Below are 19525 nucleotides of genomic sequence, written 5' to 3'. Positions count from 1 at the left end.
TAATTTTCTATATCAAAAACATAATTAACATTATTATTTTTTTAAAAGAGATACAAAATACAGAATTTAAGACCCTGTTGGTAGAGATTTTGATTCAGTAACCCTGGGCCAGGGCTGGGAATCTGTGCTTTATAAAGTTCTTCACTTGAATGTAATGATCAGCCAGGTTGGGGAGCCCCTGCTCCATAGGCATTCCCTCAGCAGCTGTCCACATATCCACCGGGCAGCGCACCCAACTTTCCATCACAGCTGAGCATGGACAGAGATAAAGCCATAGGAGTCTTTCTGAAAACTCAGGACTGTTAGGTTTTGTTTTGAAGGCTCATGATCCATCTAATACCTTCTTCCAAAAGACCATTTTCTCTGATTCTCCTTGTTAGTAAAGTGAAGGACAATTTTGAAAAGATGCCAGCTAAGTACTCTTCAAAACTATCAAGGCCATCGAAGACAAGGAAAATCAACTGTCACCGCCAAGAAAAACTAAGGTGACATGATGACGAAATGTAATGGACCTTGAAGGGACCATGGACCAGAAAAAGGACACATATGGACTTTAGCTAATAATAATGTGTCAATATCAGTTCATTAATGGCAACAGACGTCCCAGACTCATAGGTGTGAATAATCGGGGAAACTGGGTGTGGCTATGTGGGAACTCTCTGTACTCTGCACAATGATTCTACAAGTCTCAAGAGGTTCTAAAATAAAAAGTTTATTAGAAAAAAAGACGCAGGATACAAGAGATGCAGTGATGTGATATAGCAAACTCAGTGGTAGCATTTGGTAAATCGACAAGGTAAAAATACCCGAGTGGGCATGAAGAATGTAAGTTGGGTGTCATCACCTCTGTGAGGGAGAAAAGACACATGACCATACTGTAACCGATTGGCCTGAGTTTTCAGGAGTGACAGGCCACTGCTGCTGATGTTCCGGGAAGTTTGAGGACAGATGGGACACACTGTTCCCAGAGGTCACTGTGTAGTGTCTGATGGATGACCGGTTGCCCCGAGAGAGAGTCTGGGCCTGCATACAGGCAGGGAAGAGCTGACTCTGGGAGGTGAGGTTATGTTCTTTGCCCTTTGAGAACAGCTGTTATGTGCTTGATGTGCACCCTGTCCTTTGTTGGCAGGACAGCCCCGGTGCTGTGCAGGATAACCAGCCCCTGTTGCCCGTGGCTCAAAACCAAGTGTGCTCACATTATACACCAGCTGAAATGTTCAGGTTATAGCCTGAAAACAATGCAGCCAAATATCGCTCGCTGCTCTTCTGGTGTTTGTAATAAAACATAGCTGAAATAGAGGAAAAACTGCATTTCTTTTTTTTTTTTTTTTAAGATTTTATTTATTTATTTGACAGAGAGAGAATGAGAGAGAGAGAGCATGAGAGGGAAGAGGGTCAGAGGGAGAAGCAGACTCCCTGCTGAGCAGGGAGCCCGATGTGGGACTCGATCCCGGGACTCCAGGATCATGACCTGAGCCGAAGGCAGTTGCTTAACCAACTGAGCCACCCAGGCGCCCCTGCATTTCTTTTTATATGAAGATAATGTGTGCTGCAAATGGGAGGGAAACCATACAGTTTATAAATTCCATCCTAAATTGGAGGAAGCCTTTTACATATTTTAGATCTGAAAATCTTCCCTCTTCATTTCTCTAAACCCAACAGTCTTTTTTTTTAAATTTTATTTTATTATGTTATGTTAATCACCATACATTACATCATTAGTTTTTCACATAGTGTTCCATGATTCATTGAACCCAAACGTTCTTTTAAAAACACAAATGACATTTTTATTTGACAGTTCTCAGAGAGAATGTGCAATGTCGTTCTGCCATACGTGGCTGAACAAAAATATCAGTGGGTATGGCCAAAACATAGAAAGTACCAGCATTGCTCATCAGTGTGCTTGTGGTAGGCTGTCCCTTCCGTCTCCTCAGGCAGCAAGCATACACATGCCCAAGTGCTGGAAGTATCCCCTCCCTGCCAGGACCATCTAGGAACAGGGCTCACCTGGGAAGGTTGGCTGCCTGCCCCTTGGTAAAGAAAGCGAGAGCCGGAGCTGTATGCGTTTTGTTCATTGGCTGACTCTGTTGGTCAGAGATCAGTTGCAGAAAACATAATCCATTCTAGGTAGAATAAACTGGAAGTGATTTATTATAAGATTTTAAGTGACTTTCAGAATCACTGGAGGGCTGAAGAAAAAACTCTAGACCAGGTTTTGAGGAACAACTCCCCAAAGCATATGGCAAACCCTCAGAGTGGCTTCTGCATTTGCCCTAATCAGGAAACTATCCCAGGTAGCTGCTAGATGCAACACCGGCCACCTCAGCTCTCATCAGGAAGCCACCACCGCTGCGGCCAACTTAAGAATGTGTTGCCTTTGCCGCAGTCTGTTGAACTGATACCCAAGAGCTCACTTCTTTCCATATGACTCAGTTCTAAATCAAAGCCTCCTGTGACTACAAGTGGTGAGTAGAACCTAAACCACATTTTGAACCCGAATTGCAGGGGAGTGTGGGATTTTTTTTTTCCACTTTTCAGCTCCTGCACACTAGAAGGGGGGAGTTCAGGTAGATATGAGGGAATGTAAATGCTGTTATCTGTTACAGTCTGCCCCTCCAGCCACCCAGGTATCCATGCATACTCCTGTGCTGTTGTGCAACCCACTTCCTCCCCCCTACATTACTGCACCCCCATCAACGCCCACGATCTCGAGGTTCTGTGCAGCTGTCTTTATCAGGTTCAGATGAGGCTTCTTGTAATCTGCTGACCTATATACAAAAAGACTCCCTGTCTGCTCCCAATATACAATGGTTGCAAAGGAAAATAAAAACTCTCAGAAAGGGAGAAGATAGGAAACATAACGGCCGCCATTTGCATTAGCAGCCTTCACTCCCATCAGGCCAGAATGGTGAAGGCACCCTGCTCAGATAGTGGAGTGAGGTCCTGGGGCAGCCCTCTGGAGGGCTGCCTTGTCCACTAAGCTCCGTGACCCAAATCTAACCAGTATACTAGCCGTCTCCCATCCACTGCAATAAAAGAACAACTGATTTTCCTAACTCTGCTTGGACTGCTGCTGCTTGGGAGGTGCTGCCTTGTTAGCCAGATGCAGGTGAACCAGAAGATGAAGGGCTCCACCACCTTCTGCCTACTTCCCCCCTCTCTGCATCACTGAATAGCTGCCACATCTGGACATCTGTAGTATACTGCTGTCTTGGAGGAGAGCAAGTCCTGACCGAGGAGAAGCGGCAATCAGGCTGGAGAAGACTTGCCCCCAGAGCAGCCCTGGATGAGCAGAGGTGTCGTGGCAGTGTCTGCCTTGGCAGCAAGGACAGTGTAACCATGCAGGCAGTGACGTATCAAATTTAGAGATCAGCTTTAGAGATAGATGAAAAATATTCTTTTAAAAATAGCTATGTCTAGGGGCGCCTGGGTGGCTCGGTTGGTTAGGCATCCAACTCTTGATTTTGGCTCAGGTCATGATTTCAGGATCCTGAGATCCAGCCCAGCATCAGACTCCACTGCCCTGGGCATGGAGCCTGCTTAATATTCTCTCTCCCTCGGCCCCTCCCTCCCCTCTAAAAATATAGCTATGCCTAGTTGGTTCTGGGAAGAAGACAGCAACAACATAGTTTTAAACTCTGAATCCTCACATAAAACTGAACAACCAGGTAGCAAAACCAAATACCCATAGGCGTTTACCTCAAAACTATGTGATAAGGTATCCCCACAAATCCCTAAATATAAGCAGGCGGTGGTGGTAAACCACCAAGAGCCACCAGACTTGCATTTTATCAGGGTTTATACAAGAGGAAGGAGCATGGAAGGAACAACAGGGTATCCGACACATGTGAATAGCTAGCAGGAGATCACTACAGGCCAATTTGAGCACAGCAGCTGAGACTGGGGAGGGCTTTTACCTGATTCAGTACCAGCTGAGTGCGGGGGCTTCCGGGTGGGTTCTGAAAGGAGCTGAGGCAGTCTAGGCCACATCAGTGTTTGAAACCAAACCACCAAAGCTCCCTTCCAGGCCTGGGGACCCATCTGACTCCCCATGGAGTCAAAATTGAGCAGGACAATGACAGTAGATATGAAGGAAAGAGAAAAGCCAAGAAAGGGAAGAGGTGCAGGACATCTCAGAAAGCAGTGTGCCATGGTTTTGAATACTTCACAAAAACAACCCAAGAGGGAGTTCTGTCAAGTCACTCAGATTTGCTTGAATCACACCTTCTAAAGGTTCGGGAAAACTCATTTTGCATAATGAGCATCAGAAAAGTATCAAGATCCAACGTCATATAAAGTGATGAGAAGAACAGAAGAAGACAGAGCAGGGATGTTTCCCTGCAGACCGTGAAAGCATGCCAGGAAGACATCAGTAAAAGAGATCAAAACTGAAGTGTGCTGTTTCAAAATGTGCTTAAAATACAAAACTTAAAAATGCAAAAAGAAAGGAAGAAAAAGATTTTAAGAGAAAGTGTCAGATACTGGCAATAGGCAAAGAAGATTTACTATGGATAATAGGAGTCTTGAAGAAGAAAAATAAAGCAAAGGAACAACAACAAAAAAATACTAGGGGCGCCTGGGTGGTTCAGTCCATTAAGTGTCCAACTCTTGGTTTCGGCTCACGTCATGCTCTCAGGGTCATGGGATCGAGCCCTGTGCTGGGCTCTGCTCTCAGCAAGGAGTCTACTTGTCTCTCCCTCTCCCTCTGCACCTCCCCGCCCCCACTTTCTCTGTCTTCAAAATAAATAAATAAATCTTAGAGAACAACAACAAAAAAATACTAAAAACTGTAATGCCAAAAAACCCTTCTGAAATAACTACTTAAAACTATATATTGAGAGAGCACACCACATACATGAGAGTGGTAACCCAGAATGATACAGTATAGTAAGTAAACTAGACTTTAAAGGGAAAAAAAAGTCCTTTAGATATCAAACCAAAGGAAAGACTTCTAAGGGAAAAAATTAGATCATCAGATTTTTTACATGTAACTCTTTATATAAAAAAAATGGAGTAATATATTTAAGATTCTCAAGGGAAAGAAATGTGAGCTGAGGATATTATTTCCAAATCTTTTAAGTATGAAAGCAGCGATAAACTGTTACAAGTAAGAACTTGGCATATTGTTCCCATGAGGCCTTCCTGTGCGATGTAGAGGAGAAGGAGCTTGAGACAATCCAAATGACTAGAGAGGCAGTGACATGAAGACCACTGTGAATTATAAACTCATAGAATCAAAATGCAGGTTAAAAGGGGGAGAGTATAGTATGTGGAAAAAATGGGGAGGTACTGCGGGGAGCATAGGCAGATAGAGTGTCTCCAGGAATCATATTGGTGGTGGCAGTATTGTTACTCTAGTGTTTAGATGGAGGTTCAGTATGGGATAAATCAAATGAATAATTACGGGCTGTTCTAATTCTGTCATCTTCTTTGTCCCTGAGAAGCAGGATTCTCTCCAGCGTGGCATAAACACACACAGGTATATGTGTAGGTGCCTGCATGTACACATACAGTGGCCCAGGAACAAGGAGAATCCCTAGTACCCACATTGTGGCCTTAAAATAACCAATTCCCCGCTAAAAGGAACCAGAGCTCTGGGTGAAGTAGCTGATTCCAGGTCAGTGTCAGGAAATGGACACAAGGATCCTGGAACATCTTGTCAATCCAGATAGCAAGAAAGTTATTAAAGATTGCTGGGGTCATATCAAGAGGACTCAGGAGTGAACTTGAAGAGGCTCCCCCTGGACAAAGATAGGATGATTTGAACTTCAATAGTAATAATAGTTGCAGTGGAATGGAACTCATCAAATATGTTTAAATCCATGAGTTTATAATTTAAAAAAAAAATCCTAATCACTTTGGAAGGATATAGGGAACCATTTCATTATCCAGAAAACTGGAAAATAAAGGGAAAAAGAATCAAGTATATGACACTTTGAATCGTATGAATTACACCACTGGATAACCAAATAAGAGGTGAGGGAAAGCATCTTTAAAAAGAAAACATAACAGTGTTTCAACTAATTAATGAAAAAGAAATAATTAACATTGGCAGTCCCCAGTGTTAGCAGATGTAGGCATTGAGCATTATTGGCTGTTAACATCAAAAGAGATAAACAACTTAGACAGTATGGCCCTCCTGATGAAAGAGCATACCACCACCCATAGACTTGCCAAAGCAATTGAAGCAAATTCTCACCAAGCTTCTGGAGGCAATTGCTGACTTGCAGAAATATAAAGGACACAGGAACATTTTGAACTGCATTATAAATACGCAGTCAGCAAAATCCAGGCTGAGAGAAACTCTACAACCTGGACTCTTCAACCGATGAATTGTAAGGAAAAGAAAGGAGAGAGAATCTGTAGATTAAAAGGCATATCACACTTTTGAAATGGGCAAGATTAAACTAACATCTAGGGATGCACATTTAAATGAAAAAGTCGTTTTAAAAGTGCAAGGAAGTGATTACTATACAAGTCAGGATAATGGCTACTATAGTTTTGATGGGAATGGGGCACATGGAATTTTGGCTTAGCTGCCAAAATTTCTGTTTTTTGACCTGGTGGTGTTCACCTTATAATATTTCTATGTGTCTGTTTTGTGTGGTTTCCTGTATCTGTGTTTTATTTTGCAATAACAATGTGAAATGCATTGATAATTCTGAAGCACAGTTTTTCCATGGTAAGTATTGGGTAAACATTGTTAATTTTTTATGTTTAATTGACGTATATATAAGGCAGTGATGTAATATCACCAAAAACTGTACCCTGACAAACCTGTAACAGGCTTTAAGGCCCTTATGTGTATTACATTGATTCTTTTATATATAACAATATAAAAAGTCACATTTTAAGAGCAAGATGTTCCAACTCTATCTAAGAAATAGTAAGTATTACAATATGTTATCTAAATTTACTGGCTCCAATACCCCAGAAGCTCATCAGCTATACTTTTTGTTCCAGTATCTGCACATTGTAAATGTCCATAAAATGGACATGGTAAAAATGAGTTCACATGGGGTCATTTGGAGTATATCATTTTGTGGGGAGGGATGAAATATATGGATTGCCCTTCCCACAGCATTGTGTTGAAAGAATACGTGTGTGTGTGTGTGTGTGTGTGTGTATATATATATACACACATATATATATAATGTACATAAGCATAAATATGTATTTTAGTGTATATGAGCATCAATCTATATTATATATAAATATTTTATATATGTAGCATGTTTGTGTGTAAACATATGCTATTTCTTCATCTAGTAGATCTGATGAAAAATGACAAATGAGTCTTCAAAAGATAGAGTTTAGCAGCCTTAGATGTGACATATGCATATATTTTTTGAGACATGTTAAGGTCATCATGTTCTATAAATAATTGTTCTGTGTTGTTGCTTAGGTTTAGGCATAAAATCTTCCTTTTCTGTGAGACTGCCGTGCTTTCTGGGTGGCCTGTCATTGACATGGCTCCTGACAGGTTGAAGGCAGATGAGTGTTTGAGAAACACACCCAAGAAGGGTTTTGCTGTCTTCGTGCTCTCTCCATTACCAAAAAGCCACCTACTCCTGTCCTGTCAAAATCTTTAAAGACCTAGTCTGCTGTGTGGAGTCAAGGTTCCTTAGTGCTGAGCCTTTGAAGGGCCTCATATACAGACCGAGCAGCCTGCATCTCTAGTGTGTGAGATTATACATTTTATGTTCCACCATCACAGATTATATTCTTCATTTCCTTCTCATCACCACTTTTTGCTTCTTCTGTGGTAGATTGTTTAAAGACTGGCATTATTGTCCTCTTCTCCTTAATGAATTTTAACCTGCCTATGAGATTTCCAACCTCCCTTTCAGTGTCTCTGCTGGAGGACAGCCCAATCATCTTGTTATAATAGCAGCTATTAAAAGGATTCAAAAATGTTTGTGTATAAAGAAATCAGATTTGTTCATTATTCTGTGACATGCTCATTAGCTTTCAGCGGCATAATAAGGCTGAAATAATTGGACTTTGTTAGGGATCATATATTAGATTCGTAGCATTTTTTAAAAAGATCTATTTATTTGAGAGAGAGCGTGTGCGCGCACAAGCAAGGGGAGGGGCAGAGGGAGAGGAAGAGAAGTAGACTCCCTGCTAAGCGTGGAGCCCGATGCAGGGCTCGATCTCATGAGCCTGAGATCACAATCTGAGCCTAAATCAAGACTTAAAGGCTTAACTGACTGAGCCACCCATGGGCCCCCTAGATTCATAGCATTTTGTGTGTTAATATAGACTTGCTGTCTTTTAGTAGGAATAAAAAGGAAATTAATTTCTTTACCTTGATAATGTTTAGAATGTCACCAGCAGCTACTTACATGGCTTAATTTCCCAATACGTGGGTAAGCATTTGCCCCTCAAGCCCATCACCTTTACTCTATGGTATCACATGTATATACCCAAAGACATGTGAAAGTGTCCTAGAGGGGCAAGGCAGCAAATAACGAGGGCTTACCCATATTTCCGGTGTCGAAATGGGCATGAAAGGTATGTAAAAGTGAATAGAGGCAGTGCCTGCCTTCTCAGATCCCAGAACAGAGGGGTGTATTTTGTCTTTTGTTGTATTAGAGGTGATTTGAAGATCGACACGTTCCTCTTGATTTCAGCCCGTTTAGTAACTTCGTTAATCTGCCTGAGTCACTGTTTTCTCACCTCTAGAGGGTAAGGACCCACCCCTTCTGCCTCACCATTGTTTTTTGAGCAACTTTGATAGCTTTACCCCACTAGAAGGCACTCAGTTTCCTTGTCCACTTATGGATTATCTGAAGAAAGGAACTGAAGAGCAAGGCTTCTGATGGGAAACCCTAGCTTTCTTATCATCTCAAGTAATCCAAATCACACTGAATTTAGGTTCTGAATTTAGAAACCCAAGATAAAATCTTATTCCTTAACCAGAGGTCATTCATTCATTCAATGAATAACTTTTGAGCGCTTACCGTATGCCAGATGCTCTTCTGGGCATTGGAGATAAAGAGGTGATCAAAATGGAGTTCGTATTCCTAGTAAGCATATAAATACACAAATAAAAGATCAGAGTGTGATAAATGCCATACAGAGATATATTAGGGTAATGGGCTTAGAAAGACCTAAAATTACCCAGAATTTGTGAGGAAAAAATAATAGGAAAGAGGTTCGAAAACAGTCTATCCAATAGATCTTTCTGTGATGATGGAAATATTCGATATCTACACTGTGTGCAACAGTGGCCATTAGTTGCATGTGGCTATCAGACACTTGAAATGTGACCAGTGCTACTGAGGAACTAATTTTAAATTTTATTTAATTTTAATTAAATTTAAATAGCCACATGTGGCTAATGACTACCATATTGGACAAGTGCAGTTTGAGAGCTACATTTTGGATTTAGGTGTCTTTATGCACAGAATGTGAGTAATATGCCACATTCTCTTGAGATTTTAACATGATAAAGCAAACACATTCTCACCACATCATCTTGGTAAAATAGATTCATGACTAGGCTTCACTATAGGAGTACATTATTGGAAGAATACAAGCAGCCTAATAAGGCAACTAAAGACAAGCAATGGATGATCAAAAAAAAATGTTAGATTGGCATCCACACACCGAGGGCTGAAAGCTCTGAGCAGCAGTAAAGGCTAGAAAGAGAGAAATTTATTTCATGGTGATGTGTATCATAGACCCCTCTGCTGGTTAGGTGATAAGGGCTATTGTTTTCTAATAGAAATTATAAAACCTGCAGAAAGACAAATAGACGAATAATCAAGGGCTGGTGCTTTTAAGGCATTTGCTGAGGTTTTACTCCACTGAGACCAGAGCATCTGATCAATTTTGAACCTGCCCTTGTTATAGTTTTCTCTTGGAAAGCAGAGGAAATAATGAAAGAAATGACCTAAGGATCAGTTATGACCAACAAAGAATTGTTTGGTGCTGTGAAAGAAGCAAAACTGATAGCAACAGAAGGGAAAGAGATTCTGTGATCAGAAGCATTACTAAATTTTCTGGAAATGCCAAATGGGGTTTGATGTATGCCAAAATGATAATCATAGGAAAAATAGAAGATTTTAACAGATGCGCAAGTATCACATGTATAATATTATTGAAATTATATAAATATTGTCCCGTTTTTCTTTCACCAGCCACAAATTACCTGGACATAACTAAATTCAGAAGACATTTCAGTCTGACCAATTAAATATTTTCTTGTCAGATCAACCTGTTTATTAAGTATTCAGTGTGTGTTAGGAAATAAGCCTCAGTAGGAACTGAACTTTAAAAGGGACTCAAACATTAGTTCTGCATCCAAGGATAAGATAGGTTATTATCAGACATGGTCATGTTATAACCAAATGAGTAAGACCACGTTTAAAAAAGAGCATAAAAGGGCATCAGTAAGTAGTTCTTTAAAAACATGTGGTGCACCTTATGAACTTCTGCCTGAAGTGTGTCTCTTCTGTGAATGGGAACTGCAGTGAAGGCCAAGTGTCATTGGTCTTTGGTGTTTGAGCACACTGAGCAGTATGAGTTAAGCAGCCCATAAATGAATTGGCAAATATATTATTTTAAATAAGACTGTAACATTCCTTGAGGGGAAATACAAAACTCTTCTTTGAAGATGGAACTAGGTTCTGTAGATAAAAAGAAATGAGCCTGCACATTTGTAATTATAATATTTTATCTCCAGAAATACTACTGGCATTTGGATTAGGGGCAGGAGGTCTTTGGGGGCTGTGAGGAGAAGTTGAAAACAAAATCCCCCTCTGTTTATGGTCGGGAGAGAAAAGTGGAGCCATTTTTTCCACCATGAAAGTGTAGTAATAAGCCAGCTTTCCCCAATAGAATGAATAAAAGAAAGCAGTTTCACAATTTCCACATCATTTAGTGTTTAAATACTGGTCTTTTTATCTAGAAACAGATGCCATCTAAGCTAGTAAAAAGACTGTTCCGTGTAGTACTGAAAGCAATCTTCATTTTAAAGGTCCAGGTTAAAAAGGTTTGATCCTGAATATTATCTGTCATTAAAGAATTCTAGCATTCTGGAGATAAAATATTATAATTACAAATGTGCAGGCTCATTTATTTTTATCTACAGAACCTAGTTCCATCTTCAAAGAAGGGTTATCCATCTCCCTCCAATACCCTCAGAGACAAGGTGCTGACCAGCAGCCCCTTAATGAGGGTCTTGGATGTTTTTGTATTTCTTTCCCACCTTGTAAATGTGTAAGCTAATGGGGAAATCAGACGTATCTCCTCATTAGGAAATGTGTGGTGCATCTAATATTACTGCTCGTATATTTACAATTAAATGTCAAATTATGATTCTTGATGGAGGGCTAGTGGTAGTATATCATTTGAAAAGAGATTTCTTGCTTACCAGTGTTCAGTGCTGCTGACTGACCACAAATAAGATGTTCTTTAGCATTTTAGATATATTTTGGTTAGACCAAAGAGTCTCAAGCTTTGGCAAGTGTCAGAATCACCAGGAGGCCTTGCTAAACATCTTTGCCGGGCCCCACCCTCAGAGTTTCTGATTCAGTAGGTCTGGAGTAGGACCTGAGAATTTATATTTCTAACAAGTTCCCGGGTGATGCTAATGCTCCTGGTCTGGGGACCACACTTGGAGAACTACTGCCTTAAGACCGTGGGGAGCTCGTCATCACTGACTTCTTGACATCTGAGTAAAATGAAGAAACAAAAGTTTATCTGTGAATCGGTTTCTTCCTCCTCACTTGTCTGATTATGCCAACAAGATTGGGTATGTCTTAAGCATCTTTCTGGCCCCAATCCAGTAATAACCATTTTGATATTACAACTTTGTTGTTTAACATAGACTTCGAATCTAGAAGAATAAAAAGGACAAAGGGGACAGTTGAAGCATTTTCGGACTCCCTGCGTTGTTTTGAAACCCCAGTGAGGTGGTACTAGAGCCCTAAACCCACCTGCCACTCAGTCTGATGACATTTCAGGCTGATGTCTGGCATTTCATATTTAGTGTTTGTAATGGTTTCCATTACTCCACGCGGCAGTGAGGTAGTTAACCAAGAAGTAGGGTGAGGACTGGTCAGAAAGCAAAGGCCCTGGGTGGAAGTGACTGGTCTCCGGCCCCATTCAAGGTTGTCCTGGCCCCACATCTATGGGTGGTCACTGTGCCCAGGCGCTATGACATTCCGCAGCCGGCCCACCTGCGTAGTCAGCGGAGACCTCTGAAGGATCAAACAATGCCTTGGTCACTTGGCATTTCCCCTTTCTCAACCCAGGAAGGTTTAGTACCCAGATGGTATCTTCCTATATCTGTTGACTGTCTGGTGTGATTTCTGCCAAAGAGGTCGTCCTTAATGCACAACGGGTCCTGGGCAAAGGTCTGGCTTCAAAGACAGGACAGAAACCATTAGTTCCATTTTTAAATTGACTTTAAATATCTCCTCTGTGGCATGGAGGGTATAATCCCAATGCTTCCTGCCTCCAGGATGAATGTGAAAATTAAGTAAGATCATATATGTAAAAGGGATTTGAGAAGTTGAAGACATTAGACAGGTGTAGATGGTGTGGTGTCAGGGCTTGTTGCTGTGTGTGGCTGGTACTTTGATGACAATCTCTAAAAACCATAATGGAATCTTCATTTTAAAGGTTCAGGTTAAAAAGGTTTGATCCTGAATATTATCTGTCATTAAAGAATTCTAGCATTTCAATGTGAATTATGTAAATGACTGGAGAGTTACTATGTTTTTGTGAAAATTGAGGAGAAGAGTTCATATTATTAATCATCCTAATTGTTCACCATTATAATGTGCTCTCCCCAGACATCAGAATAACTGTAACTCGTGTATTTTGAAGAAAGCACTGCAGCCAGGCTGGAGGACAGATTTGAGATTCAGACATCTCAGGACTCTTTCACCTTTGTCTTTCATTTTTTTTAACTTTAAGTAAATCATTTTCCTTTGGTTTTTATTTACTTAAATAAGGTCACATTCTAAGACTGTGTGAAATTATTTAAGTGCTTTAAAGAATGGGAGCATTTCACAAACTATATACCAAGTTTGAGTTGAAATATACTATCCTGAGGTGAAAACAGTTGAGGCTGGCTTGCAGAAAGAATACTCCACCTCCAGTTATATTTTATTTTAACGTAATTTAGTACATCTCCAGCCGTAGCAGGATGTGTTAGCATTCCAGGTAAAGACAAAGCACGGTGAGCTACCTTGACTGTTTTCTGGGTAAGAAAGACCCCCATTTGATGGTAATGCGTCCTAAGAGGATGGGGGAGTTACTGTACAACTCCTGCCTTCCACTGTGTGTCTGCATTTCCTGATGTCTTTTGAACTGTTGACATCCCAAGGCCAGACCTAGCTGGGGCTGAGGCCTAATTCTGCCCCTGACAGCAGAGAGTCTCCCCCAGCCGCAGGGGTCCCAGCTAACCCAATAGCCACACATCCAGGATGGCTTCCTGACACCTCTGGTATGATGAGCAGAGCTAGGGTCCAGCTCAGCAGAATAAATTCTTCGGATCTTCTCTCTCTGTGTTATCTTGGTGCCCTGGTGTAAGAAGTGCCTACCTCCCAGGGCCAGCCCTGGGGTACGTGGTGGAATGTGTTGTCATTGTACACCAGTCCCTCACAACACCATTTTCATTGATTGTCCTCCCCATCAGTGGCCCCTTCTTGACCTTCTATTCACACTCTACACACATGCTCACTCTGCATCACACCTGACTTGGCTGACCGACTCATCCCTCAAAGGCCTGCTCTCAGCTAAGGATAGAATAACTAGTAGGTGCTCAATCTTCAATGAGTAAAGGTTGTGTCAGACACCAAACTGCATTTTGACAAGGCCTTTCTGGAGACAGCACCTTCTCCAGTGGGTGGAAGGAAATTTCATGCATTAAGTTAGGCTGGGTGGTTGGGAATGGAGGGATATTTTTGAGTAAAGAGATTCTTGGGTGCTTTTCAATACCTTCCAGAAAGGAAGGAAGCTGCCTCTTGCAGATTACAATCCCTCAGCAAAAGCCTGAGGCCAGATGTGTTTCAGAATTCACAATTTTGGGGGTGTTAGCATAACAGGATGGTCCATCCCCAGTGTGATCTGAGGACTTGTCTGTTAATTAAACACATTAATATTCACACAAAGTAGGATGAATGTTGTTGGTTCAGGTTAGGATATGCCACCAAATGAATTTCAAATGGGTCAGGTTTTACCATCAAAGTAACATTTGGTTATTAGAGCTTTTAGGATTTCAGAATTGCAGATAAGGAATTATACACCTGTAATTATTAATAATAGTTCACATTTACTGAGCACTTACAGTGTGCCCGGCATTATGCTAAGTGAGCACTTTATACATATAAACTCATTTGCTCTTCTTACCAATGTGAGGAAGGAATTCATATCCCTTACTTCACGGATTCCTACTAAATCTTCCTTTAAAAACTATAGATAACCCTTAGAACTAACAAACAAATTCAATAAAGTTATAGGCTACAAAATTATTATAACAAAAAAAATTGAGTTCCTATGATGTGTCAAGGAGGAAAATGTACAGCCCCCACCTGAAGTTAGTCCAGTCACGTGAGGGAGGCATGGGTGCACAGGCATAGGTGTGCCTGGGGCTGCAGGAACAGAGGAGGGGTGCCCACCTAGCCTGTGCTTCAGGGAGGACTCCCTGGGCAGGAGACGAAGCCAGCTTAGAGGATGGGGAGGTCAATACCATCACTTATTACTATTAAGTCCACATGGTCAAGGTCAGCGGCTCTCAAATGCTTTGAGACCATAGCTCCCTGTGGGTCCTTCACTTTATTTTCTTTAATGTAGCCTTGTCTTCTCTTCCCTTTTATAGAACACCTATCTCCACTTTCTCGCAAGACAACATCTATGAAGTTCAGCCTCCAAGAGTAGACAGAAAATCTACAGAGATCTTCCAAGCCCACATTCAGGCCAGTCAAGGTATCATGCAGCCCCTTGGAAAAGAAGACACCTCCATGTACCGAGAATACATCAGGAACCGCTACCTGTGAAGAGAGAGCAGGTCCACCCATGAATTTGGTTACACTGTAATCTGTTTTGTCTCATCTTAAAAAGTTCATTTCCTAGGAGTCCTTAACATCTAAAAGTTTTTCCTTTTTGTAACTGGGGAACTATAAATTATAGGAAATAAAGACATGATTGAATATATTGCTGTTATTGCCTTTGCTTTATTTTAGAAGTACTTTGTTTAGAAATATAGTCAATAGGGGCGCCTAGGTGGCTCAGTCGCTTGAGCGTCAGACTCTTGATTTCAGCTCAGGTCATGATCTCAGGGTTGTGAGATGGAGCCCCATGTTGGGCTCTATGCTCAGTGCAGAGTCTGCTTGAGATTCTCTCTCTCTTTCCCCCTCTGCCCCTCCCCCCCACTTGCAATCTCTCTCTATGTCTCTTTAAAACAAATAAATGAAATCTTTTAAAAAATGCTGTCAATATAGTATCACACCATAATTAAGAAATTAACAGGTATTTGTCAAGCTCCTGCTGTGTACACAAGCACTATGGTAGAGTCTGGGAGTATCACAGTAAGCAAAACAGGCCAAGAAACTCCTCTCTTGTGCAAAATGAAGTCAGAATATTTTTTTTTGTAGTTCGTGTATTTTTTTTAATGTATTCTGATTTTATGTTAACTTTGTGGTTTGATTAAAAAAAATGTATTACTTTGAAAACCCTTGTTCTTGGGAAATAAACGCTGAAATATTTATGGATAAAGGGACAAGATGTCTACAGAGTGCTCTCCAGTGGTTCAGGAAAAAAGAACAAATGGAGCAAAATACTAATAATCAGTAGATCTGGGAAAGAGTAAATGGGCGTTTTTTTGAACAATACTTACAGTTTTTCTATAAATATGAAATTATATCAAAATAAAACATTAAAAATGTGTTACCCTGCATAACTTCTGTGGTGTGCAGTTGTGTTACCTGATTAGACATTTGGTATCCAGTCAGGGTTGACTCGTCATGTACACGGATTGCTCTCTGTAGAGTCATATGTAACATGGACAACGTCCTGCATTTTCTGACAGTTTGACACAAATGATGTGATCTCATTATGCCTATGCTTTTTTTTTAATAAGTTGTTTCAGTTCTCCCTCCTCACAAATAGAACAGAGAAGAAACCCAAGTTGTCTAATGGGAGAAGGAAAACTGACTAACTGCCTAAATGACCTTAAGGTGTCTCTAAACCCTGAGAAGCTCGAATTCTGTGGAAGGTTCTACACTGCAGGTAAAAAAACCCCTAATTAGCAGACCTTTTTTTATTAATATCATCATAAAACCAGGATTAGAGAATGACAGCAGGCAAGAGAAAATTTGTGTTGGCGTGGTTTTGTTACCTACCGCGGTAACTTGCCTTACTGCATGTGGGATCTCTCCCGAGTCTTCCCAAGTCAAAAAACTATCTCAGATTGCTGGGAAAGTGTCAAGCTATAGATCAAACCCTGATCTTCATTTTTAAAATTTATTTTTAACATGCCTTTTGGGAGGTCTATCTCTTTATGATGAGAATGAAGTCTTTGTGAAGATCTAGAACCTAGGTCTTCTTTCTTAACATTCTTTAGCTGTGAAGTAAGGCTCACAATGCCTCCTTTGTTGGTATGTTGTGAAGTTTAGAGGGAATGTGTGTGAAACATGTAGCCATGATTCCTGGCACATAAATGATGCTCAGAAGGGGGTGGGGGGATGGGTTAGTCTGGTGATGGGTATTAAAGAGGGCACATTCTGCGTGGGGAACTATATTGTGATACTATATTGACAGCATTTTTAAAAGATTTCATTTATTTGTTTTAAACAAAAAAAATTATTAAAAAAAATGATGCTCAGAAAATGGATAGTTGCCGTGTGCAGTGGTGATGATGGCTCGTGATGGGGGCGGTGCCGACAGTGTTCTCAATATAAGGCAGCAGCTTAAACATGATTAACATGGTTTTCAACATAACAAATTAACATTATCGTGACATAACAAAGATGGGATCTGAACTATTAATTTTGCCATTAATTCAGACAACTACCACTTTAGCTGTACAAGGAAGGCCTTACAAATTGATGCCAAAGTAGATACAACATTTAATCTCTAGCAAGAGGTTATTGAACTCAAGGAGCATGTAAATGAAGTGAATGTATATATGAAAACACTAAAAAGCTAATATGTGAAAGAAAGTATAGAGGCTCCTCTAGATTTTAGAGCCAAAGAGAAGAAACACATACTGGTTAAGAGCATGAGCTGTGACCCTTGTCACTTACAAGTAATCTCTAAGCCCAATTTTCTCATCTAGTATAGAGGGTGGTTGAAAGAAATAAGAGAATACCTATAAAGCATCGGGCATGGTGTCTATCACGTAGCAAATATTCAGTAAATGTTAGCTCAATAAGATCACCAATAATACGTAGTCACCACCACTTGCTCACCTGGTGCCGAGCATCATCTCAGAGCAAGACCCTGTCTGCATTGTCACCATGCCATTGTCACTGAAAACAGAGAAGCCTTCCTGCATCAGCTTGGCATTGTCGATTTTTAATTCTTTAGATCAAGCAATATGAAAGAACCTTGAAACACAGTAGATCATAAATTGAAATATTAGCAAACGATGATGACATCCTATGACATAAAATTCTGTTGACCACGTTATCATACCTGAGAGCAAAGTAAAAACATTCATATCACAGTTCAGTGCGAACTTCTTAGGAGTGTGTGTGTGTGATGGTGGGGGACATGCTTTCTTAAAGCCACTTTGTATAAATCTACGCACTACAACAGAAGAAGGTATGTCTTATTTCGGGAAACCAAGAGATGCTTTGGTCCCGGTTGAGCTTTTCCAGCTTACACGCCATGCTGTTGAGAAGGCTGGAAGCATCTATGGCACAAATGATCGGGCATGAAAAATCATTCTGTGGTCGTGAGGCAAAATCCCTATGACTGTGACCTGTCCTCAGAAAAGTTTAATTTTAGATATTGTGGATCCAGATTGAAATTGTTTTATGTGAATTCCATTTCTCCATAGAGAAACAACTCCTGTCAGAATTCAAATTGATTTTATTCTTACATGTGAATAAATTAATTGCCACTTGAAGATGAGATTCCAACTTTGTTGGGTTTCTGCAGGTAGAGAGTTCAAAAATCATCCTGTATCTTATTATATGTTTCACAGTAAAACTTTATTTTCCCAACTCCATGGGTTTTCTCCTTCCCAGAATTTACCAGCTGCTGAGTCCAAAAGTGTTTTCTCCTTTTGGGAAACAATGTGCCTCACCATTGTCCTCACACATGCCACTGGGGCTGGCTGGTCAGAATAAATCGCTTTAAGTAGCCAGAGAAGGTAAAGCTGGCTATTATCCCAAACACGCTTTTCTAGCAAATCATGTTTTGCTCTTTTAAAATCAGTTTAAAGATGCATTCCCTTTTTCTGGTTTGTACCCCTGGCGTTTTTTATTTGTTCTGCTGAGATTTGTACCACCTCTCAGAATCTCTCCTACCTGACAAACAATAGAGCTAACTAATGATGATTTTGGCTAAGTGAATCCTTTACTGAAGGAAAAATGATCTATTTTATTTCTGTATTGAAACTTAATTCGCTCCCTTTGGAAGAGATGATAGATTACTCTGGAAACTGCACGTGTTCTGACGTGCTCCTAGCAAAGGTCAGGTTTCTCTATCTGCGTGCACATGAGCAGCTTTCTTCAATGGACTCTTGAGTCCCCTTTTCATTTTCAGAAGCTGGAGGGCCATTTACAATAAAGAACAGTAAGCTACCATTTAACTCTTGCTACCCCCACACACAATATTTTATGGGTTCATTTCTTCAGTACATTCATCTGAGTGGACTCCCAGTGTAATTGCCATCCAACCGGTAAGTACAAACTAGAGCCTCCATCATTGAAGAAGACTTTTCATAAAGAAAATCACAAAACTAAACCACTGGTATTAGTTTATAGAAAAAAGGAAAAAAAGAACTGGGAAATAGGATTTGCTAAACCAGGCAGTAGCCAAGATGCTGACCAAAGAGAAACATGGCTTGGCTGACCGGAAGAGGATCACAAATCCTGTCACCCCAAGCTTAGTTACAGAGACAAGAAAGTGCCACCATCTGCATTTTCGTTGCTGCTGAAAGGTAACTCATTCCAGCACTCCTCAAATCATCACCATTTTTCCTTTTGCAATGGGAATTCCAATTTAAATACAGAGTTTTCTTCTCTTCCCTTGTCCCTCTCCTCACCCCTCAATCATTGGACTTTGGAGGTGATTGGGCTGATGATAAAATTGACCATCTCGTCCCAAGGTGGCAGAATATCTAAGGCAGGTGCATCCCAAAGATCCGGCTGTCAGGGAAGAGTGGTGTCATGACATCATCTCTGGTGACTATAGGATAGGATTCTCGATGATTTCCTCTGGGGCGGGAGTGCATGCTTAAATCTGTTGGGGGGGGGTCTCTGGCTTCTGTTAGAAGACATTTCTGGAAGTACCTAGGGGAAGGAAGAAGGTGTGCGTGTGTGCTGGGCAGCTAGGG

At 40.8% G+C, this 19525-nt stretch overlaps 1 protein-coding gene across 3 annotated transcripts in view; it reads left to right on the top strand.

Annotated features, from left to right (window-relative positions):
• The window catches only part of FIG4 (FIG4 phosphoinositide 5-phosphatase), a 129584-nt gene extending 114410 nt beyond the window's left edge, over positions 1 to 15174 (top strand). For 2 of the 3 annotated variants that reach the window (XM_028104173.1, XM_028104171.2), the window contains one exon: positions 14840 to 15174. In XM_028104173.1, the coding sequence (XP_027959974.1) occupies positions 14840 to 15017 (178 nt within the window). In that variant the 3' untranslated portion in view covers positions 15018 to 15174. The remainder of the gene's footprint in view (positions 1 to 14839) is intronic. The other variant, XM_028104172.2, reaches the window with a different exon arrangement.
• The last annotated feature ends 4351 nt before the right edge of the window (positions 15175 to 19525 follow it).

The sequence above is a fragment of the Eumetopias jubatus genome, unplaced genomic scaffold (assembly GCF_037043125.1).
Source record: "Eumetopias jubatus isolate StellerSeaLion01/CBP00866 unplaced genomic scaffold, mEumJub1_p1.0 scaffold_6, whole genome shotgun sequence".
Taxonomy (NCBI): Eukaryota; Metazoa; Chordata; class Mammalia; order Carnivora; family Otariidae; genus Eumetopias; species Eumetopias jubatus.
The sequence above is the reverse complement of the archived record's forward strand: the minus strand, read 5'-3'. Positions and strand labels throughout refer to the sequence as shown.